This window comes from Camelina sativa, chromosome 19, assembly GCF_000633955.1.
Source record: "Camelina sativa cultivar DH55 chromosome 19, Cs, whole genome shotgun sequence".
Classification (NCBI taxonomy): Eukaryota; Viridiplantae; Streptophyta; class Magnoliopsida; order Brassicales; family Brassicaceae; genus Camelina; species Camelina sativa.
Genome location: NC_025703.1, coordinates 11,705,859 through 11,730,411, shown reverse-complemented (window position 1 = coordinate 11,730,411; position 24,553 = coordinate 11,705,859). Strand labels below are relative to the sequence as shown.

The following is a 24,553-nucleotide window of genomic DNA, read 5'->3' as shown; positions in this document are numbered from 1 at the left end:
CCCCCGACTTGTAAATGCAATGATGACTGGATAAAGATCAACGAGAAATATGAAAACTATATAGAATATTATTAGTCCTCTAAAATTTACTACTAGGATATTTTCGTTTTAACATAGTTAATTTCAATATAATATGAAGTTGCTGATGGAATTTGTTTACATGACACTTTAAACGGTTAAACGGAGAAAGTTTCGTGAGAATATATAAAATTGAAAATGGTGATAGACACATATACAATTGTGGATACTTGGATATGATACTATGGTTACACCAAGTGTAAATTAGACATACATTGTTCAAGCTTAATGGGCACCATATAATATCACTTGTAATTTTCATTATCTAAAAAGTTATTGTATGCTTTTGGTCAAGAGTAGAATTTTAAATGTGGAGAAAAAATGGGCATTTATTCACCAAAGTATTTAGTTAAAAAAAAAAAAAATCACCAAAGTATAGTGCCATATGATAAGATATGATTCGATGTTAACATCCCTATTAATATCCTTTATCACCGGTGAAAGTGAAACTAATCCTACTTAACTTTCGTTGTGGCTTGTGAAGAGGATTGTTCTATTAATGGCCATTATTATCAAATAGAAAACATAAAGTGACAAGAAATTAGAAATTAAACGGGCGTGGCTAAATTAAACACCTCTTATTATTTTCCTTACTTTAGATTATTTTTTTGGGGCTAGAAATCATTAGTTCCACAAACTGGAAAGGTGACGTGTTATTGTTCCGTTGGTTATAACTAATAAGAGGCCTAGTTTCATTTTCGAGTAATTCCAACACTTTTTAACTGCCACAAACCATATAGTTTCATGCATATCTTTCATAAATTATAATTGTGAAATTTTATTTTGTATATGTCATGTTAGTATATGGTTCCGGATGATGGTAGTAAATATCGTTAATTAGTGCATCCATGAGAGGTGAAATAAATATTGTTAACTATTGTTAGTGATATTTTACAAGAATGCTTCTATAAATTTAGTTATATACGTAATCTACCATGAAATTTATATGTTTTTCTTTTGGCATCAAATGTCAAGATATGTTAATATGTGGATGCTGATCGTCTTGCGTTCACATATTGGAAAAGAAACTACTCTTGTGTTTTTTTTTTCTTTTTTTTTTTCTTTTTTGTCTTGTTTCTTTGTCATTTTCTTTACACAGCAACTTCAACGATCGACGATTTTATTAGGAACGGTCTACGGAAAACCAACGTAACCACTAAAATTAATCTTAAATGTTTTAAACAACTTTTCGTAAGTGTGTAGCTCAGCTCGAAGATTTTATTTGTATTACATCTTAGTGGAGTAGTATTTTTTCTCAACACACATTTAACGGAAAATAACTAGGATAGATGTTGTTGTACAAGTACGGAAACGAGTGGATCTGAGTCTTTGTGGATCACACATATTTTTCGTTATCATACACCTTTTCTTTATAAATCATGTTGTATAACTGTACAAGTAGATTCGCATATACATGCACATTAATTTGTATTGTCGGAAGCCTTTTGGGGATGACGAAAGAGGCTGAATATGATGTGTATGTACGTGGTGGCACTTTACGTCTTGCCACTCAATATTTTAGATTCTCTTTGTTTTCTTTTTTCCACTCACGTCACATGCATCTTGCCCAAATCACCCTCTCTTTTTCATCTAGTAGGACAGTTCTCAACACTTGCTAGATGTGAATCTCTCACATATGAACACTTTAATACTAAAACTTTCTTTTGTTCACTATAAACTTTGTAATATGCATGTTTAATCAATCTTTCATAAACAAGATACGAAAAGAAAATGGCCAGTCCTGATCAAACATTGAATTACGATAAATTATTAATCCGACAAAAGTGAAACAATGATCAATCACATGTATAACGACTTTATGTGTTTGGGGGTTTTCGTTTTAGTACTTGCTGTATGGATGTAGTAACTTGTAAACGTCCCATGATTATCGTTCACATGTTCAAGTCCGAATCATAAGAAGCCCAAAATGTGGAAATGAATCCACCCACCACCCACGAACACACAGATAAAATAAAATAGCTAGAGAACATCGTTTATTTTGGGTTTTGTTTTTAAAATTTTGGTTTTGGATCTAATAACGTGTGTTTCGCTTCAAAACCGCATAATAATCATTTACAGTCAAATTTTGAAATCGTTTCTCCGAGAAAACAAAGTCAAAATCATGAAATCATTTACAGTCAAAATCGTTTCTTGAAAACCGCATAATAATCGTTTCTCCGAGTGATGCCAAAGGTAGGAGGAGGAGGAAACCACGAGGACTCTGCCTACGTCATTGGAGATAATGGCTACCTTAAGAAATTTCATCTTGGAGAAGCTGTGCCTTACATACCAGGAGCTCTCAACTTCAGCGAGTTTGCGGAATGCTGCCCACTAGTCACTTCTCCTTCTCTTTTCCCAAGTTTAGTTCAGATCAACCAAATTGCAAGATTCAAAAAGGAAAGAAAAGAAGAGGATCAACCAACAAGCACCAAGATGATGATGATGAAGAAGAAGACTCTCTATTGATTAGTCAAATCATAGCTTATTTCCTTTCTTGCATCTCTCTTTTTATTTTTATTCGCTTTGTGTTTTGTTTTTCCTTTGCAATGTCCCTATGAACAAGAAGAACCAATCAGTTATCGTCATTTTGTTTCTATTTTGTTTAATTACACAGCTTTTTTTGCTTATCAGAAATTATACAAAATGTTTTTATTCTATCCCTGGGGTGTATCGACATTTGTAGAATCTTGGGATGGGGAGGGGTTTTGGTGGTGGCTTTGTTCTGTGGCGACCGTGTTGGTGAGATAGGAGGATGAAACTGATGAGGAAGTGGAGTTAAGGTGTGAGATGGTGGATGGAGATTGCAATTACTGGGAGATGGTGGATGCTAGTTTTGTGTGAAACTGAATGTTCGTTTTTGTGCGAAACATCACCCATACACATTGCACCAAAAAATCTATGTTGTGACTGTAAATGTCATGGTGTGAAAATATGTGCCATGTACAAACTTAACTCATCAAATATTGCCTTCTTTCCCTAAAGTCATTAGAGCAGACTGTGACCACAATATTTGAAGGGATCATAACCATACTGTTGCAAGTGACAGCTCCAGGCTTCAACCACCGATCTTTAGCTGTAATAACACTTCCCAGCATATATATACTCTACATACATCACCATCAGAAAACATAATACGGGAATCAATAAGGAGGATTAAGGAAAAATAATAATTATGGTAGCCTATATCATTCAGACATCAACGTAAAGTTATATGTATACAAAGATAAGGAAATAATTAAACCTCATACAAGAGCATGTAACCCATAATTCTTCTTGTCGATTTCTACTACACTACCAAGAAAAGAAGCATTACTACAGAAGATGAACTTAGATGTCTCATCCAAGCAATCTATCTCAGTGTCAAGAAGCTGTACAGAAGTAAAGACTACTCCAAGTTCTCCTTTACATTCATTTTATATCGCACCTTTCTGCAAAACAATGACCTTGTCGGATAAACCGTTGGCTTTTCACAACTTCCTTTGCCTAGTGGTGATTTAGGATAAAAAAAATATAAAGGGTAAGTAGGATCCCTTGCCCAGACTAAGATTCACAAAACCACTTTAATTACGAATTTTCTGATAGGGAACAAAAAAAGAACCACATGTAGAGCTAAAGCACCAGATTTGTAAACTCTCTCATAGTTGGATCAGTTTCACAGGACCAAATATATCAGAAATATTTTGCAGGAATTTCTTCCTTGATCTAATTATGTCAAGGGTGATCAAACCGTGAAGCAATGCAGCAGAGACATAGAATTTAGATCAAAACTAAATTGTATAAGCATAATGAAGTTTTGTAAGAAAACATTTGGTACACCCCCGTGGTCTTATCTTATGGAATATATAAACAACAGACACAGATAAACAATCAAAATATCCACCGCAACCTGCGACAAGCAATCAATGGGGCAATAGGTTTTCAAAACAAAAATAGTGAACAACCAACGACAGAAACACATGCTAAGCAAAAAACTAAACAGCAGTCCTAATTTGAATGTGTTCTTCATTATCATTTTTTTGTAGATGAAAGAGCATAGTTAATAATAGCTCTGTTTTTGAGATGACATGTGTTCAAGGATGTCTAGTCTTTTAAAGTCACCATTAGGACTGCTGCATTGCTTGGTTGGTTAGTGGACTCCAACCAACCATAACCGCAGAACCCTGATAATTGGACCACCACCAACCAACGAAAGCTGTAAAAAATATATATATAATGAGGAAGAGGTTAAAAGATATATATACTGAGGAAGAGGTAAAAAAGATAAAAACTCACCGACTAGTAGATGCCCGCATGACACGTCTCACATAGTTGTCCTCCAGCAGATTTTGGGCCTCGGTACAATTCAGGCTACGATTGTGTAATGGGATGGCAACACCTAAGGCATTACCACGTTCAAGGTGTTGCCACATGCTGAATTTAAAAACACGAAATTATGAAATTATGATTCATAATTTAAAGTAATGCAATTGAAATTACTTACTTTGTATCACGGTACTGGCTTAGCCTGTAGAGATAGAGTCCGACGGAACCGGAATTCTTGGAATGGGAATAGAGACAATGAGTTGGTTCCATAGTTCCATAATTCGGATAACCTCACTAGCCTCAAGCCACCTGGTCCTAGACTGGACAATGGAACCACCAACCATGTTGTTGGTGGACAAAACAATCAAATTAGAAAAACTATAAAGCAGCTAATTTCAATAATCTATAAGCTAATTTCAATAATATTTAACCACCGGATATGACGTAAGAAGCTAAATCATATTTTCCCTAATTAGCTAAAAGTTTTCACACACTAATCAGAAGTTCAAGTTCTTCACAAATCCAGAAACCTGATAAGAGTCCCTAATTAGCCTAAAGAATTCACAAACTAATCAGAGAAGTTCAAGTTCGAATTATTTTAAAACTTTATGAGAGCTAAATCATATTCTCCCTGATTAGCTAAAAGCTTACACAAACTGATCAGAGAGAACCTGATAAGAGCTAAATCATATTCATCAGAGAGAACCTGATAAGATTAAATTATATTCTCTCTAATTAGGCTAAAGAATTCACAAACTAATCAGAGAAGTTCAAGTTCAAATTATCTTCAAATTCTCCCTAATTGGCTAAACGATTTCACAAACTGATCATAAAACATGCCAAAAACCTGATAAAATAACTTATCGTGGTTCTGTTGAATAGCTTGGAGATTGTAAGCTCAAGGTCTAGGTAATGGTCCATAAACGTTGTTCCATTTTCTCCCTTGCTTGAGCTAGCTCTCCGCTTTTTCTATTTTTCGGTTGGGTTTTCGTGGAATCAATCAAAATAATTTCTCAAAACCAAAATCATAAAACTTTAATGTAATTTAATTGAATCAATCCTCATTTGTGTCCCAAAACTATATAGAAAGATCAAAAACAAACAAAAAAAGCCAATTATTGTAGAAATTAATAAATATAATATACGAGGAAATGCTAGCTAGCATTAGAGCATAATTTTCCTTACCAGACGCTTCTTTGTTGCGAGTCCAAACACATCTTACAATTAGTGGTGCAGAATGTGTTCATAATCAGTCATATGGTAATTAGGTGCGTTACTCATTTTTCTTATTAGAAAATACTATTTAAACTGCTCTTCAGCTAGGTCTTATTTCTGACACGACATATGACAATTAGTGGTGCAGATTAAATATAAAAGATTTATGGACTGAATGGAATTATCGACTGCGGAATCATTGAATTAATAATTGAATATTGTCTGACATAATAAATCAATGTGATTCTTAAAATTTATAACTAATTAAACAAATAATTATTCTGGATTGTTGTACGGGTGGCAAAAAATAAAATAAAAACTATATCCCAAGAAAAACTAACTGAACCAAACCAAAATAAATGAGTTAGTTTTGGTTTTGCTCTAGTCTAAAAATTTGTTTGGTTGTCATATTTATTAACCAGATAGTTTATGTTTTTTTTTCGGTTTTGATGAATATTTCAATTTATATATATATATATATAGTTTTATTTGTTCAGTTTATATTGTATTTAATAATGCTTTTAAGATGTTTTTAGCTTTATTCTTTTTTTTTTATTTTAATTTTGCTCTTTATAAAAAAAAGTATTTGGTTTTACGGGTAGAGCGAAATCATAAAGATAAGGTATATAGCACAACGTTGAAAAAATTATGAAATAATCTAAAAAATCAAAACCAAAGTACATATAGTTTTTATATAGTGTTTTTTTTATAAAACCGATAAGTTGTAACCAAACTGATGTATATATGGTTTTTATATGATTTCCGCTTTTTTTAAACAAAAAAAATTAAACCGAACTGCAACCAACCGAACCAAACAAAAAAAACCGTAGGCCCACCCCAATAGGATTGTATTACTCGTTTAATTTTAAAAGTGAACAGAATCAGATTATTCTATTAAATAAAAATTAATCAAAAGTTTATATCTGCAATTTATTATAGTGGTCATTCAACTTTTGATCCGCTTATTATGTACCGTTTGTTGTCCACAAAAAAAATCACATTTAGTATGCTTGTTAGAGTATATGCAGTGGTAATCTATTAACGAGTGTCTCATCCACAAAAAAAATATAATATTGAAAAGATAAAAAAGAGAATCAAGTGAGTCTCTTAAACGAGAGATTCTGAGAGATGTCCCATCATACAATCACGAAAAAATGAAATTATAAATTAAAAAATAAATAACAAATTAATTCTTAGCATCTAATATTATTTTATATATTTATAAACTACGTAGGATGATCGACATATCTGAATGAACACCAACGTGTACGAAGAAGGGCTAGTGATATGAATTTGGAGATCCAGCATGTGTGAAAAGTGAAAACCATTGAAATTTCGGGAGTATAAACTGAGCTCCTCTACATGACGTACTCCGGGCATTATCTTGGTTGAAAGTTGAAACCATCAATCGGCCGGAAGCAAAAAGTTGAGGTGGAAATTGAAGTAATGAGATCAATTTATTTTATATGTAGTCAATTTTGTAAAAGTATATATATATATATATATGTCGAAATTTAAAATAATTTTTTTTTTAAAAATTTAATTCCGAACGTAGTTGGATTTGTGTCACTTTTTGTTATGTATAAGGTAATTAAGAATAAAATTCATATACATATGTTCTGGTCTAAACCAAACTTTTTTTATGTAGGTAATAAACTAATAATTAAGTATTAACCAAACATTTGTTATACACTCGATACGTTTTGGACTACCCGATCCATCGACGACCTATATGACGATATGCGTGACATGACATCAAATGGAATGGAGCATTAAAAATGATTTCACACATTTTGTATCTAAATATATGGGAGAAAGCGAAACATAACGAACCTAACCCTTCAAGCCACGTGTTCTAGTACAAACCGCAAAATACTAAAAAGGGTAACAAAAACAAACCCCAAAAGCATAAAACTAATTATAATTAAAATTTTCCCCCAACTTTTTGAAAGAGTATAAGCAACACCAAACCCGTTTTTACGTAGAAGCAATCTCCCTCTGTCTCTCTCTTCCTATAAACACTCGACATAACAATACTTTCATGAAGACACACATTCAAAGAACACTAGCTAGCTACAAACGACAAGCCTAAAAACCTAGCTAATTTACAACAAGAAGAATAGAATGTCGAAAACGTTCAAAGCCATAAGAGACCGAACCTATTCAGGTGTAGGAGACCTCATCAAGCTCCTCCCTACAGGAACCGTCTTCCTATTCCAGTTCTTAAACCCTGTCCTAACCAACAACGGGCATTGCCTCCTCATCAACAAATACTTCACCGGAGCTCTCATCGTCGTCTGTGCATTCTCTTGCTGTTTCACTTGCTTCACCGATAGTTACAGAACAAGAGACGGTTACGTTCACTATGGAGTCGCTACCGTGAAAGGTCTCTGGCCAGATTCGTCTTCCGTGGATTTGTCTTCGAAACGGCTTAGAGTTGGAGATTTCGTTCACGCTTTCTTCTCTCTTATCGTGTTCAGTGTTATTTCCTTGCTGGATGCAAACACTGTGAATTGTTTCTACCCTGGCTTTGGCTCCACTGGAAAGATCTTTCTCATGGTTTTGCCTCCGGTGATTGGAGTTATCTCCGGCGTTGTTTTCACGGTGTTCCCTAGTAGACGTCATGGAATTGGTAACCCTTCGGACAACAATGAGGATGATATTGCTTCCGTGATGAAATGATATCGCATGTGTTTTACTCGTGGAATGGGAAATACTAAAGTTGAATAAATAATTATTGTAATCTTGATTTTTTTTTTCCTTCTCTGATTTATTATTTATGTTGGTGAGTGCTGATCATATGTGATGTTTGTGTGTTTTATTTCATTATTTGGTAGTTTCCCATTTGTTTTGTTAATAAATTCAAGGTAATACAGTATAACATAAGTATCTTACAGTACTAGCTAATATTTTTATGCTATTAGTGAACAAGCATTATTGAAATCAACGGATGTTAAGTAAACAAGAATTTAAAGATTTTTTTTTTTTTTTTAACCATTGGACCAAACTGGCCGATTCATTAGCCAAATTCCTACGTTCTTTATTTGTCTATATATCCTTTTATTTTTGGAAGAAATTAGCAAGGATAATTAATTGTGGATGTTAAAAAGAATAATATGATTAAAGCATGTATGTTCTTGATTTAGTTTAGATGATAGTCAGTTAGTCATTCAATTATTATATATAACTAGTTCCTAATTAAACACCATGGCACTTGCACGTGTGTTTGCTTTTCTACTATTGCTATCGCTGTTTTTTATATCCCAATTGCTATAATTGAAGTCCAATGTTTCTCTTTCAAAAAAAAAAAGTGCGAAAATAAGGGTGATTTTAGGGTTTGCTCCGTTCCTTCCATGCTAGGTTTTGTGTGACGGCCGCCGCCGGTGTGCCTTCATGTCGGAGCCGGGTGTGCCGGCTTCTTCTCCGGAGGAGGTTGCTTCTCCTCATAGTAAACAACAATCATACATTACTAGTGACTAAGCGTCCTTTACTTAAAAAATACAATTTTGATATAAGTTTGGTTGATGGTGTTCCTACAATTGCGGTTCCTGATACGGTGCTTCAAGACTCTGTTCTTCTGTGGGATGATTTTCTGGTGGGTAGGTTTGCTTCGACGGCTCCTCATGTGGCTAAGATCCATGTCATTGTTAACAAGATTTGGCCCCTTGGCAACTCGTCTCTACGTATTGATGTCTATGAGAATTCTGCTACTTCTGTTCGCTTTCGTATCCGTGATGAATCTACGCGGTTACGTGTACTACGGCATGGGATGTGGAATATTGCGGGTGTTCCAATGATGCTAACTAAGTGGTCTCCTCTTCCTGAAGACGCTCAGCCGGTGATCACATCCATGCCCTTGTGGGTAACTCTTAAGAACGTTCCTCATTCGTTATTTTCCTAGGAGGGTCTCGGTTTTCTAACTAGTCCAATTGGTAATCCTATCCGACTACACCCTGATACAGAACTCTGTAGCAAATTTGATGAGGCCAAGGTTTTTGTGGAGGTGAATTTAACAAAGTCCTTGCCAAGTACATTTCGGTTTCAGTTGAATAAGGAGGAGGATGTCACTATTGAGTTCCAATATTCGTGGCTTCCTCCCCGTTGCTCTTGTTGTCAAAAGTGGGGGCATTCAGCTGAGGTTTGTGTGACAGTGCCCTCGTCTCCTCCGAAGTCTCTCTTGGCTGATGTTGAGGAGGGTGAGATTGTTACTCACAATGTGGCCCAACAATCTGCAGTCCCTCCTCCGCTAGCCCCGGTTCAACAGGCGCTGTCTGTTGTTAATCCTGTTATTCCTAGTTCTCCTAGCTCAGCTTCGTTTGACGTCTCAAATCAACTAGGTGAAGAGGATCAGACAGGTTGGTCTGTTGTCTCTCCTGGAAAAGGTTGTGAGAGTTCTGAGAAAGCTGCTAATAAAGCGGCTGTTGGTCCTGATACTACTTTAGCCTCTCGGTTCTCTGTTCTTGGTGATGTAGGGGACGCCTCTGAGGACTCTGGGGAGTCTGAGGAGGTTCCAGGCGCCACTTCTTCGTCAGGTCCCCTTGTGGAGACTGCGAAAAGTACTGGTGTTGATGCGAAGCAGGGTCCAGTGAGTTCCTCCATTCGCACTTCCCTCCCGCGGCAGACAAAACTCTCAACTAAGTCCTCCTCGGAGTCTCTTTCTCAGCCGCCTAAGGGTGCTCCCCTAGGCAGCTCGAGCAAGAAGAACTCCAGGAAACGTCATTAATGTCGGGTTTTTCCTGGAATACTCGCGGTTTCAACAAATCTAAAAAACATTTTGTTGTTCGTGCTTGGGTGCAAGCTGAATCCTTACATTTTGGCTGCTTACTTGAAACGCGTGTCCAGGAAAATAAGGCCTCTCGAATCATCTCTTCAATGTTTCGGGGATGGTCTTTTATTACGAATTATGAATACAATAGTCTTGGGAGAATTTGGGTGGTTTGGAAAGAGGATGTGCGAGTTACTCCAGTATTCAAGAGTGGACAGGTTGTAACTTGTTATATTCTAATGTCGGGGGATACTCTTGAGTTTTTTGTTTCTTTTGTCTATGCGTCGAACCTAGCTGAGGAACGATAGGAGCTATGGTCTGACCTTAGATATCACTATGATTATCCATTGTTCGCCAATAAACCTTGGTTAATTGTTGGGGATTTTAATGAAACACTTGATGTCGAGGAACATTCAAATTTTGATGACTCTCCTACTGTCACAAGTGGTATGAGAGATTTTCAGGACCTTGTTCGCCACTGTGCTCTAGCGGACATGAATTATCATGGTCTTCTGTTTACTTGGAGTAAAAAGCGGGATGAAGGCTCTGTTTGCAAAAAGTTGGATCGGGTTTTGATCAGTGAGGCTTGGAGCCGCAGTTTTTCTGATGCTTACGGTGTGTTTGACTCGGGAGGTGTCTCTGACCATCTCTGTTGCAGGTTCACTATGGGAACTCAAATCCATAAACCGAGAGGGCCTTTTAAGTTCTCAAATGTGCTTATGTCTTTCCCTGAATTCCAGTCAACAGTGCAAACTTTCTGGGATGGTACTGAGAGTCTATTCAATTCCACCTCGGCCATGTTTCCTTTTGCGAAGAAACTCAAGGCTCTCAAACCCATCCTACGTGCTTTAGGTCGTCAGAAGCTCAGTAAGCTATCAGAGCAGGTGGAGGAGGCTCACAAAGTTCTTTGTGATCGTCAAACTTCTTCCCTCTCTAACCCCTTTCCGGTATCCATTGCGGCTGAGGCTGAGGCTTTCCAGAGATGGGACCACATTTCAGATCTTGAGGAAAAGTTCTTACACCAACGTTGCAAGCTTCATTGGATGGTAGTTGGTGACAAGAATAATAAATGTTTTCACTCTGCTGTTCAGTCCAGACAGGCGCTCAATGCAATAAGAGAGATAACCTGCTATGATGGTTTGGTTGTTAAATCTCAGTCTGAGATTAAAATGGAGGCGGTGAGGTTTTTCAAGGACTTTCTCACGCATACTCTGTTAAATTTCGTTGGTGTCACCGTTGATGAGATAGAACAGTTGGTACCGTTTCGTTGTTCTGCTTCGGACCATGTTGGGTTGTTAAGAATGGTTTATGCAGAGGAGATTCGCAACACTCTCTTTGAAATGGCAGGGTATAAGGCTCCTGGTCAAGATGGCTACACCGTTGATTTCTTCAAGCAAACTTGGCCAATATTGGGTAATGACTTCATTGTTGCTGTTCAATCTTTTTTTATTAAGGAGTTCCTCCTTAAAGGTGTTAACTCGACAATATTAGCTCTCATTCCTAAGAAGTCGGATTCAAAGGAAATGAAGGACTATCGCGCTATATCATGTTGTAACGTGTTGTACAAGGTTGTTTCTAAGATTATTGCCAATTTTTTGAAGGCTATTCTTCCATCCTTCATTGCTCCTAACCAGTCTGCCTTTATTAAGGATAGACTTATGATGGAGAACTTGTTGTTAGCATCAGAACTAGTTAAAGATTATCATAAAGAATCCATATCCTCTCGCTGCAAGATGAAGATCGATATCTCTAAGACCTTTGATTCAGTGCAATGGCCATTTTTGCTCAACATCCTCAAGGCTATCAACCTTCCTGCTGCTTTTATACGTTGGATTGAGCTTTGTATTGGGTCTGCCTCTTTCTCTGTTCAGGTTAATGGAGAGTTAGCCGGTTATTTTCAGAGTACACGAGGGTTACGCCAAGGTTGCTCTCTATCTCCATACCTCTTTGTCATTTGTATGAATGTGCTGTCTCTAATGCTTGACAAAGCCGCAGTTGATCGTCGCATAGGTTACCATCCTCGCTGTCAGTCCCTCTGTCTCACTCACCCCTGTTTTGCTGATGACATATTATTAGTCTTCATAGATGGGAGTGCTCGCTCTATAGCCGAAACCTTGGCTGTATTTGATCAGTTTGCTGCAGCATCGGGACTTAAAATCAGCCTTGAGAAGTCTACCCTTTTCATGGCTGGTTCAACGCCTGAGCAACAACAAGATATCCTTCAACACTTTCCTTTTGAAGTTGGTTCTCTTCCTGTCCGGTATTTAGGTCTACCGCTCCTAACCAGATCAATGACACAAGCAGATTATTTGCCACTCATTGAACGTATTCGCCTACGTATAACCTCCTGGACGGGTCGCTTCTTGTCCTTTGCGGGTCGTCTTCAACTGATCAAATTTGTGCTGTTAAGTCTCACCAACTTCTGGCTCTCCGCTTTTTGTTTGCCAAAGAAATGTCTGCAGGAGATTGAAAGTTTGTTATCGGCTTTTCTGTGGTCCGGTCCGGATCTTAATACGAAAAAGCAAAGGTCTCATGGGTTGATGTGTGTAAGCCGACTAATGAGGGAGGTTTGGGTCTCCGCCGTCTATCTGATACGAACACGGTTTGTACTCTCAAACTTATATGGCGACTTGTCTCTGTAGGTCCCTCTCTATGGGTCCGGTGGGTTCATAAGAACCTCTTTCGAGGTGATGCTTTCTGGTCTGTTAGTGCTACAACTGTGAATGGTTCCTGGATGTGGAGGAAAATCTTAAAATATCGCAACTTAGCCAGACCTTTCCATAAAGTGGAGGTGGTTTTCGGGCTTGATACTTCGTTCTGGTTCAATGTTTGGTGCCCTCTTGGGCAACTATCTGTTCTGTTTGGGGCTAGAGGATACATTGATATGGGGATACCAAAACAGAGTACGGTAGCAGAGGCTCTTACTCTGCATCGTAGGCGTCGGCATCGGTCGAAGTTACTGAATAGGCTTGAGGAAGAGCTGCACTCCATCCGTCTTTCAGTGCAGCCCCTAGGGTGCGATCGTTCCCTTTGGCAACAACAGAATGGCTCCTACAAGTCTCAACTCTCAAACTCTGCTACCTGGCACATGATTCGACAACAACACCCTCCTTGTGCTTGGGCAAAAGGGGTGTGGTTCTCTCACTCGACACCAAAATATTCATTTTTGTCTCTTGGCTTGCTTCTTTTAGCAGACTCTTGACTGGCGATAAACTTATCCAATGGACTTCTGATGCTACCGGCGATTGTGTTCTCTGCCAAGGCCATCAGGAAACAAGGAACCATCTTTTTTTCTACTTTGACTAGTACTCTGCTGGGCATCAAGTACACCAGTCACTGGGATCAGTTGACTGCTTTGCTCGTGGATTCCTCCACCCTTCGCCTCCATCGTTTCATTCTACATTATGTCTTCCAAGCCATGCTCCACATCATCTGGCGGGAACGGAATGCTCGGCGACATGGTGAAGCCCCACTCCTCCCTCCCGTCTCTTCTGTTTCATTGACAAGACTGTCCGCAATAGGCTGTTCTCATTGTTGACATTTCCTGGCTATGAGAATGGTCTACAACTCTGGTTTCAAACCCACCCCATCTAATATACTTCAAACTACTTTCTGCTTTACCTCTGTTGTTAATTTCCATTAAAATGCCGCATTAAGTTGTGCAACAGTCTTTTTTGGTGAATATAATTTAACATTCAGACAAAAAAAAAATGTTTCTCTTTCGGTCTATGTTGCTTTCGATTCCTGGTAAAGGTAACCTTAAATTTCATACACTCCTCTTAATAATGTTCAAACTCGAGCATGTTGGTTGGGGGAGAGAAAGATACAAACAAGGCTGCAAGGGACGTTTCTTTGTCAAATTAATGAACATAGGTTGGGAATATCAAAATAGAGCAATGTTTTTATACATTATAACTTTATTAGAAAAATATATAACAACTAAGAGTAGTGTTTGTGAAAGTCTTTTTTTTTTAATTAACAAATTAGAGTGGGAAGAGAAAAATATATAATTAAAAACTAAGTAAGATCTATTAAAAAGGAAAGCACAAAAAAATGTACAAAATTCTAGAAATTGGAAATATATTAAAGAAAAAAAAAATCTAATAGGAATTCAAACCAGACAGTGTACAATATCCCAAAAAAAAAAAAAAAGGGAAAATATATCAAACAAAACAAAAAGCAAAAAAAGTTTCCTTTTTTCTTTGTTTCGGTTGTGCATTGAACAAAACTGGAGCAGGAAAAGGAAAAATAAAAACTTAGGAGTCCCTCTCTTATCTCTATAAATAAACACTCTTAACAAATTCTTCAATTCGTCTTTTAGGTTTTCCACATATTATTTTCTCTCTATCTCTCTCAAAAACACAGAAAGCAATGGAGAATGAAACGAGTGAACTAATCGCATCTTTCATCGAGATTTCCGGAGGCCAAACCGAGAAAACTGCATTCCAATTCCTTGAGGCAACTAGCTGGAATCTGGAAGATGCCGTTAACCTCTTTCTCATCTGTAGGAGAAACCCTCGTCGTCATCATCATCAAACTCAAGAAAAAACCGTATGTCCTGAAGATGTCTGGGACGACTCGACACCAGAAGAACCGTCAGATTCTAGGTTGTCTTCCTTGTACCGTCCTCCTCTGGATCTGCTTTTCAATGGTTCCTTTGAAAAGGCAAAAGCAACTGCCTCTATAGAGGATCTATGGTTGCTCGTAAACCTCCAATCAACGATAGAGTTTGCTTCCCAGTCCCACACTCTTAACCGAGATTTATGGTCAAACGATGCCGTGTCTCAAGCCATCGTATCTGGCTTCCTCTTGTGGCAGGTCTACGATGATACCAACGAAGGACATAAAATATCAACTTTTTACAATATCGACTCTGCTGCTCCCGTGATTCTCCTCATCGATCCCATCACTGGTCAGAAGATGCGTAAATGGAGCGGTATGATCGAAGCTCATGGTTTTCTCGAGGATTTGATGAAGTACAAGGATGTTGGTCCTCACGAACACGTTGCTTCTCTGACAAGCAACAAACGTATTAAAACAGAGAAGATTTGCTTTTTAAGCAGCCAGGTTGACGACGACCATCAAGACATGTCTACGTTTTGGGACAACGATCGCGTTGTGACTCCTCCTTCTTGGGGGAAAGAATTTGAAGAGACTTGTCTGTCAAGCGATGACGTGTTTGAGTTCCCAGTTTTGACAGAAGAGCCAAAAGGAGACTGCGATCGAAGCCTTTTATGCAGTCTGTGCATTCGATTTCCAGATGGGAGAAGAAAGCAGAGGAAGTTTCTCAAGAGCGAACCGGTTCAGCTTCTCTGGTCTTTCTGTTATTTTAACATGGAGGATTCAGAGAAAAGGGCGTTCAAGCTTGTGCAGGCGATTCCTGGTGCTACCAAGACTCTAGATTATGGAGCTAAAGCCACGTTTGATCAATCTGGGATTGATAATTCGATAGTCTCGGTTACTTGGGAATGAAGACTTCGACTTGTTGTTTGCTTCTTTATATCTTCTCTTTGAAGTATTTGATTATGGAAGTAACCCTTGCATTCTTGTTTGTAATTCTAAAAACTTATGCTTGGTTCATCTATTTCGAATATTAAAGTTCAATTTTACAAATTCTCACAAGTTACTTAATGTTTTTCAGGTTTTTTTTTTAATAGTAATCTGTAAATTACAGCGATTTCTTCAAATTTAAAATTTCTGTTTGGTATCTATATTTTATAATTCGAAATTAGATATATTTATTTATATTATTATCGAATGTCTTAAACAAGAAAAGAAAAAGAGGTATTGTATTCGCATATTAGATTGGAAAGTAGCTAATTTTGGAAATTTCTCATGACATTTATATCATTAATATATGGCGGCGTGATTGATACCCATTTTTTTTTTAATTATATAAAAAAACAATATAATGTCCTATCAATTTAATAATATTGTTTCTATTTTTTACTAGTGAAGGTATTGAGCCTCTACGATATCGCGGGATAACTCATTTTACTAAAATATTTATTACAAAATTTCTTCAATATATATATATATGTATTGAGTTATTTCATAATAAATTCAAAAATAAAACTTTTGAAAACATTTCTTATATTAATTGAGAGATATTTTTAAAAATAACTTTATTTTTACATGTGATTAACGGAAATTTCATGCATACATGTCATTTTCAATGAAATTTTAAGTCTATTTAATTAGTGAGTTACCCTCTGACTAAAATATTTTCAGATTTTGTCATCGGTGTAACTTACACTTATCTCATTCAATTATTTTGAAAAAAATACAATTAAAATATACAAATGAGGGAAACAAATCTTTACGATTAAATAAATAATGATTAGTGCTATAAACATATGATAGGTAGTTGCATTTTTAAAATAAGATTTAATGTAATTAAATCCACATATTAAATTTAGTTCTGTTTTCTATTTCAATATTATATAATTATTAGTTGCCTACAATTATAAAATTTAACATATGTATATCCTTATGTTGATTCCCACATAATTATATAGTTAAACATATTTATATATGTAAATGTTTATATGCTGACATATGACATCACCATGTAGAGTGTTAATTTGAAAGAAATGTAAAATTATTTATCTGATAATTTTGAACTTTATGTTTTGTTTTAAATTAATTTGATTTATCAGTTTCAATTTCTTTCTATTTTGTTTTAATTGCTAAAACACATGAATACATTGTAAAAAAACACTATAAATTTCAAAAATAATCGTATAAAAAATTGAAAAGATAGTAAAAATATTAATTGAGGACCACTTTTAAAATGTCATAATGTTCATTCGTTCAAATATAATATTTAAATTCATTTAAATTACATATATATATATATATATATATATATATTTTAACATAACTCAAACATATTTATAGAAATGAACATGTTTACATATTTCTATATCCAAAATCAATCATTACTTCATAAAAAAATCAAAATTTATCAAATTCATAACCTTATTTGTTTTAGACATATTACTATTCAGTCAATCAATAAGAAGATTACCAATCAATCTCAAATTTAAATATAAATAAACATAAAATTATCACACATTTCATTTATAACTCAATTATAATATACATTAATAATAATGAATATATCTATTTTAATAGAGGCGGAATTGTAAATGAGTATATAATAACAACTATCGTTTTATAGGCAAAACATATTATATATGAAAAAACCTAAAGTCATTAAATATTGTGACAATTATAATATATTGCATATGTAGTTAATCCAATAATGAATGTATGCAATATATTACTAGTTACTAGTTATTTTTCATATTAACTACATATGCAATATATTATAATTGTCACAATATTTAATGACTTTAGGTTTTATAGCCGTGCGCTCCAAAAGATAGTATCATTTAGACAACCATAATTGTTATATAGACATTCAATAAATATATAAGAAAATTATATGAACAACTACACATCAACATTTAAAAATAATTAAATACAAAATTATGAGTTATGTAGCTCTTTTGGTTTGTTTTAACTTTAAAAATAGAAAATTCAATAAATTAAATAATTTTATCAAAATAACTAGTATATTTATGGTCCAGTGAATTTTTTGAGATCTTTACGGTTATATTTGTTATTTTGGAGAAATATCATTAGTTTTTGAATATTAGTATAACATACAGTATGTAAAACTATTCATAAGGATGTGTTTTATATGTTTGCACCCAAAAAAAAAAAAAAATACTGTACTAAAAGAACAAAAATAAGGGCTTCAAAGATATTAAAATAAAGTTAGGGGTCAAATATTGAATTGACGAAAACCTTAAGACTTTATCAGAATTTATTAAAAATAACAGTTAGATGTTAGCAACGCCTTCAACCTCTCCAAAACCCTAGAACCCAAAAGCTAAATGAAGTAGAAGGAAGGAGACGAAGAAGAAGAAGAAGAAGAAGAAGAAGAGACAAATACAATCAAAGCTTCTTTTTTTCTTTCTATTGGAGAATGGTGAAGGCTTACCTAAGGTATGAGGCGGCTTCCTCTTTCGGCGTGATTTCATCTTTGGATTCGAACATAGCTTACGACTCTAAGGGTAAGCATGTACTTGCTCCGGCGTTGGAGAAGGTCGGAATCTGGCACGTCCGTCAAGGTGTCTGCACCAAAACCCTAACTCCTTCCTCCTCTCGCGGCGGTCCATCTCTCGCCGTTACCTCCATCGCCGCCTCCCCTGCTTCTAGTTTGGTACTTACTTTTGTTTGTTCACTCTATCTATCAATTTGGTTGCTTAAAAATGCCCTTTTTGAATTACAATTGCTTAGCCAAGAGAACAATTTAAGATAAATTAATAATACTCATGGGTGCTTTGTAGTATTGAGTTTCATAAGGAGTTTGCTGTTGTTTGATTCTGTGTGATAAAACCAGGTGGCAGTTGGGTATGCAGATGGGAGCATAAGGATATGGGATTCTGAGAAGGGAACCTGTGAGGTTAATTTGAATAGCCATAAGGGGGCTGTGACTGCTTTGCGCTACAATAAGGTTGGCTCCATGCTCGCATCTGGAAGTAAAGATAATGATGTTATCTTGTGGGATGTTGTTGGTGAATCAGGCCTTTTTCGTCTCCGTGGGCATCGTGATCAGGTTCTTTACTATCTTAGCTTTTAAGTTGTATCATGTAGTGTTTGATGATTCATACTATTTTTTTTTTCATTGTTGTTTTTGACAAAGCAATATTCATATGTCTAATGCAGGTCACAGACCTTGTTTTCTTGGATTCTGGTAAGAAACTTGTTAGTTCATCTAAGGACAAGTTCTTAAGAGTCTGGGATCTTGAGACTCAACATTGTATGCAAATAGTTAGCGGCCATCATACTGAAGTCTGGTCCGTTGATGCTGATCCAGAGGAGAGATATGTTGTTACTGGGTCGGCTGATCAAGAACTTAGATTTTATGCTGTCAAGCAGTACTTATCTCATGGATCATTGGCATCAGATTCAACTGCAAATGATATCAAAACCAATGATGATCACTCGACAGAGAACAAGTGGGAAATTTTAAAGCCGTTTGGAGAAATTCAGAGACAAACTAAGGATAGAGTTGCAAGAGTTAGATTTAATGTTTCGGGAAATCTTCTGGCTTGTCAAATGGCAGGTAAAACAATTGAAATATTCCGAGTTTTGGATGAAGCTGAGGCAAAGCAGAAAGCAAAGCGTAGGCTTCGCAGGAAAGAGAAGAAGACTTCCAAACTGGGTGATGAAAATCCAACCGCTATTGGTGAAGCAGGTGCCAAAATTGAACAAACGGATGCTGTTTCGAGTCTTACTGTCCCTGATGTTTTTAAGCTTCTACAAGTCATTAGAGCTGGCAGAAAAATCAGCTCTTTCTCTTTTTGTCCGATGCCCCCAAAAAATTCCTTAGGAACATTAGCTCTCTCTTTGAATAATAACTCACTGGAATTCTATTCCCTTAAGAGCAGCGAAAACGAGAAAACTGTTACCATTGAACACCAAGGACATCGCTCTGACGTGAGGAGTCTTACACTCAGTGAAGATAACACCCTTTTGATGTCAACCAGTTACAGTGAAGTCAAAATTTGGAATCCCAGTACAGGTTCCTGTCTCCGCACTATTGAATCAGGATATGGATTATGCAGTTTGATCGTTCCCCAAAACAAGTATGGTATTGTTGGAACCAAGAGTGGGGTTCTTGAAATCATTGATATAGGAAGTGCTACCAAAGTGGAAGAAGTGGAGGCTCATGGTGGCACTATTTGGTCAATTACACCTATTCCAAACGGTAATGGGTTCGTCACAGTCAGTGCAGATCATGAAGTCAAATTCTGGGAGTACCAAGTCAAACAGAAATCTGGCCAGGTGAGATTCCTGACCTTCAGTTTCTTTTTTTCCCTCTATTAGAATAAGTAAAAGATGCATTTTTGTTTTATAAATTGCTTCATTACACTCCTCCTTTCTTTTTCATCTCCTGTTTTGTGCCTTTGATTTCCGGAACTGCCAAGTATTACTAAAGCTGTTGATGAGCTGATACATTGTTTATTAGTGTTAACTCGTATGTTAGAGTATGCTAATATGATTTGATTAAAACATGTTTGATAATCTGCAGGCTACCAAAAAGCTCACTGTTTCAAATGTTAAGTCCATGAAGATGAATGACGATGTACTTGCTGTTGCTATCAGTCCTGATGCTAAACATATAGCAGTTGCACTGCTTGATTCCACAGTGAAGGTAGGTATTCTGTTAATGGCGTATTTAAACGAGAAAAAACTAATTTAAGTAACGTCATATAAATGATACACTAACCACATTCATATCTATCGTAATATTATTTTCCTTGACTTATGTAACATCAACTTACTGACCTTATATTGCTTTCAGGTTTTCTACATGGATTCCCTAAAATTCTACCTCTCCTTATATGGCCACAAGTTACCTGTGATGTGCATTGACATCTCATCAGATGGAGAGTTGATTGTAACTGGTTCTCAAGACAAAAATTTGAAAATATGGGGTTTGGACTTTGGTGATTGTCACAAGTCTATCTTTGCTCATGGTGACAGGTACCTCCACAATTCGTACCATAATTCTCAAATGGCATAACATACTGAATGATGTGGACTCAGTTTTTCCGTGTATATTATAATTTTGTCTGGTTTTAGCAAAACATTTCCTCTCTCTAATAGACTTAGAATGGAAAAATGCAAAAAAAAAAGTATGACCATTGCTTGACATGATATAAGCAGAAAACTCTTTTTTCTTCCCGCATCTTCCCAACAAATTTACTTGGCTAGTAAAATGTTGATTATTACCGGAAATATTATATTTTGTGTATAAGACTCCTAGGAGTCATTAAAAGATTTGTCTGGTGCTTTAGTGACACGTGGTTTTGGTTTTACAGTGTCATGGGTGTAAAATTTGTTCGGAATACCCATTATCTATTCAGCATTGGGAAAGACCGCCTCGTCAAGTATTGGGACGCTGACAAATTCGAGCTATTGTTAACGCTTGAAGGGCATCATGCAGAGATTTGGTGCCTTGCTGTCAGTAACCGTGGTGATTTTCTCGTAACAGGATCTCATGACCGCTCTATGCGTCGCTGGGATCGCTCTGAAGAACCTTTCTTCCTCGAGGTAATTCCCAACTGTTGGAAGTTATTTAAATTTGCGTGATGAGATTAGATACGGAAATCATGCAAATAGAATAAACTCTTCTATTGTAGTTGTGAATGTGGATTTGGTGGCATGTCTACATAAATCTTGAGTATATTTTGATGAGTTACTTTATGCGGCTGGCCAATTAATGTAATTTTGCTGGAAATAATGCAGGAGGAGAAGGAAAAGAGGTTAGAAGAGCTTTTTGAGTCTGAGATTGNACTCTCTAATAGACTTAGAATGGAAAAATGCAAAAAAAAAAAGTATGACCATTGCTTGCCATGATATAATCAGAAAACTCTTTTTTCTTCCAGCATCTTCCCAACAGATTTACTTGGCTAGTAAAATGTTGATTATTACCGGAAATATTATATTTTGTGTATAAGACTCCTAGGAGTCATTAAAATATTTGTCTGGTGCTTTAGTGACACGTGGTTTTGGTTTTACAGTGTCATGGGTGTAAAATTTGTTCGGAATACCCATTATCTATTCAGCATTGGGAAAGACCGCCTCGTCAAGTATTGGGACGCTGACAAATTCGAGCTATTGTTAACGCTTGAAGGGCATCATGCAGAGATTTGGTGCCTTGCTGTCAGTAACCGTGGTGATTTTCTCGTAACAGGATCTCATGACCGCTCTATGCGTCGCTGGGATCGCTCTGAAGAACCTTTCTTCCTCGAGGTAATTCCCAACTGTTGGAAGTTATTTAAATTTGCGTGATGAGGTTAGATACGGAAATCATGCAAATAGAATAAACTCTTCTATTGTAGTTGTGAATGTGGATTTGGTTGCATGTCTACTTGAGTATATTTTGATGAGTTACTATATGCGGCTGGCCAATTAATGTAATTTTGCTGTAAATGATGCAGGAGGAGAAGGAAAAGAGGTTAGAAGAGCTTTTTGAGTCTGAGATTGATAATGCATCAGTTGACAGGAATGGACCAATGGAGGAAATTCCAGAGGAAGGTGTTGCAGCATTAGCTGGCAAGAAGACGATAGAAACGCTATCAGCTACTGATTCAATTATAGAAGCCCTGGATGTAGCAGAAGATGAAAAGAATCGTTATGCTGCTTATGAGGTGGGAATTGTGACTTTGTTTGTTTATCTATAGATACGTATGCACATGATATCCCCCTAGTTGTTGTTAAACCCCATTGGGCTCAGTTCAATTTCCAGATAGAGACCATGGTGCTTTGTTTTTTGCTAATATGGTTATGCCAATATCTTGTGTTGCTTCTTTGTTTCCTACTTGGTCTTTGCATCGTGATTTTTCTTCCTTCCAATTTCCAGGAGGAGAAAACAAAGGGAAAAGTTCCTGAATACCTACCCAACGCTGTGATGCTCGGGCATTCTCCATCCGATTTTGTTCTCAGGGCCATCTCAAAAGTGAAAACAAATGATCTTGAGCAGACTTTGCTGGTAGGTTGTTTTCTTCTATCAAACAATCGTTTTTACTAGTTACTTGGTTGTACCTTAATTAATACTGAATCCAAGGTTTAGTACTCAATACAAGGTTTAATCAACGCCTTTTCCTCTTGTGGATTTTGTGTAGGCTCTACCATTCTCAGATGCGTTGAAGCTTTTTTGCTACATGAAAGACTGGAGTCTAATTCCCGAAAAGGTAAATTATATACTCCTTTTGTGTTCTAGATTCTATAATTCAGCTCAGACGGGAGTTGTGTTGTAAAGTAGAATGTACTCAACAACCTGTGATATTTTTGAAAGAGTAATTGAACGAAAAACAGATCCCGAGTTGTCGTCTTAGAATTTCTCTAAAGTTTGTCACCAAATCCTTGCAGGTAGAGCTGGTTTGCAGGCTCGACACCACTCTAGTACAGACACATCACAACCAGTTGGTAACAACGCCGTCTGCCAGACCAGTCTTGAGCGTTCTCAGGGATACTCTTTACCCAAAAATCAAGGTTAGCAAAGAGGAAAAGTGTTGTTGGTGGTTTCTATATGTTTTTTTAATTGATGAATTGGTTTTGATATGAATCTGGAACTTATCAGGCATGCAAAGATACAATCGGTTTCAATTTGGCAGCCATGGATCATGTCATGGTAAAACACATTTCACTTTTGATGATGTTTCCTTATTTTTTTCCTCTCATCTTTGTGGGTGTAATTAAGTGAAGTTTTTGGTCACAGCAAATGATGGCATCAAGATCTGATGCGCCCTTCAAAGACGCAAAGGCGAAGCTAATGGAGATAAGGTCACAACAAGCGAAACGTATGGCATCACGAGCAGATACAAAGATGGAGAAAAAGAGAAAGAAGAAGCAGAAGAAACCAGAGGAAGGACATGGCCATGCTTTCTTCTAATGATGTAGTATTAAACTTTTAAGGCTGGTTAATTTAATCCAATTTTGCCTGTAACATTATTTCAATTTTGATGTTGTTACTAATACACTCGTTCGAATCAGTGGAAATTTATATAAAAAGCGTCAAAATCAAAATATAACATTTGTTTTTGCCTAGGGCCAAAATATATATTTCTTAAAGTTACGAAGAGCAATTCGTAAATATTTGTGGTTCAATAACTGATTGAACCAGTCCGGTAGATATAATTTAGCTCCAGTATTAACCGGTTAACGTTGAAGGTCTTTGAAACGGCGGACATTGATGCGGCGATGTGATCCTATAGTGGGAGTCGTCGGAAACCATGGCGCTGCCTCTCACACGCGCTTCCGTCACTATCACTACCTGTTCGTTTCTCACGCCTACCTCAACAAGGTCTCTCCCTCTCTCTCTCTCTCTCTCTCTCTCTCTATGCTCCATCCATCTACATAACACAAATCGATCGAGATTATGAGAACTCTGAAAGTTTGCTTTTTTAACATTTTTGTTGCTCTTTCAGTTTGGTGTGTTTGAATGAATGATTACTGATCTGCTTGAGCAGGAACTTAAGTTCAATGTTTTTATCGATAAACTTGCAAGTTTGAATGTAAGATGTTTTTTTAGTTGTGTAATAGAAAAAAACATAGCAATTTTGGAATTAAGGTTTGTGACTTTGTGTGGCTAAATCAATCATTCAGGAG

General features: G+C 36.4%; 3 protein-coding genes across 3 annotated transcripts; all 3 read left to right on the top strand.

Moving 5' to 3' along the window:
* Positions 7,627-8,494, top strand: LOC104766051. Its single transcript, XM_010489866.2, has one exon. The coding sequence runs from the start codon at positions 7,720-7,722 to the stop codon at positions 8,275-8,277; it is 558 nt and encodes a 185-aa protein (XP_010488168.1). The 5' UTR covers positions 7,627-7,719; the 3' UTR covers positions 8,278-8,494.
* LOC104767715 (putative plant UBX domain-containing protein 14) lies at positions 14,732-15,832 on the top strand. Its single transcript, XM_019240873.1, has 3 exons — positions 14,732-14,879; positions 14,949-15,154; positions 15,278-15,832. The coding sequence occupies exons 1-3, from the start codon at positions 14,732-14,734 to the stop codon at positions 15,830-15,832; spliced, it is 909 nt and encodes a 302-aa protein (XP_019096418.1).
* On the top strand, positions 18,229-23,973 carry LOC104766050 (WD repeat-containing protein 3-like). The gene is made up of 12 exons (XM_010489865.2): positions 18,229-18,593; positions 18,774-18,989; positions 19,100-20,221; positions 20,469-20,591; positions 20,742-20,923; positions 21,262-21,493; positions 22,384-22,593; positions 22,806-22,934; positions 23,068-23,136; positions 23,315-23,437; positions 23,526-23,576; positions 23,664-23,973. The coding sequence occupies exons 1-12, from the start codon at positions 18,357-18,359 to the stop codon at positions 23,835-23,837; spliced, it is 2,868 nt and encodes a 955-aa protein (XP_010488167.1). The 5' UTR covers positions 18,229-18,356; the 3' UTR covers positions 23,838-23,973.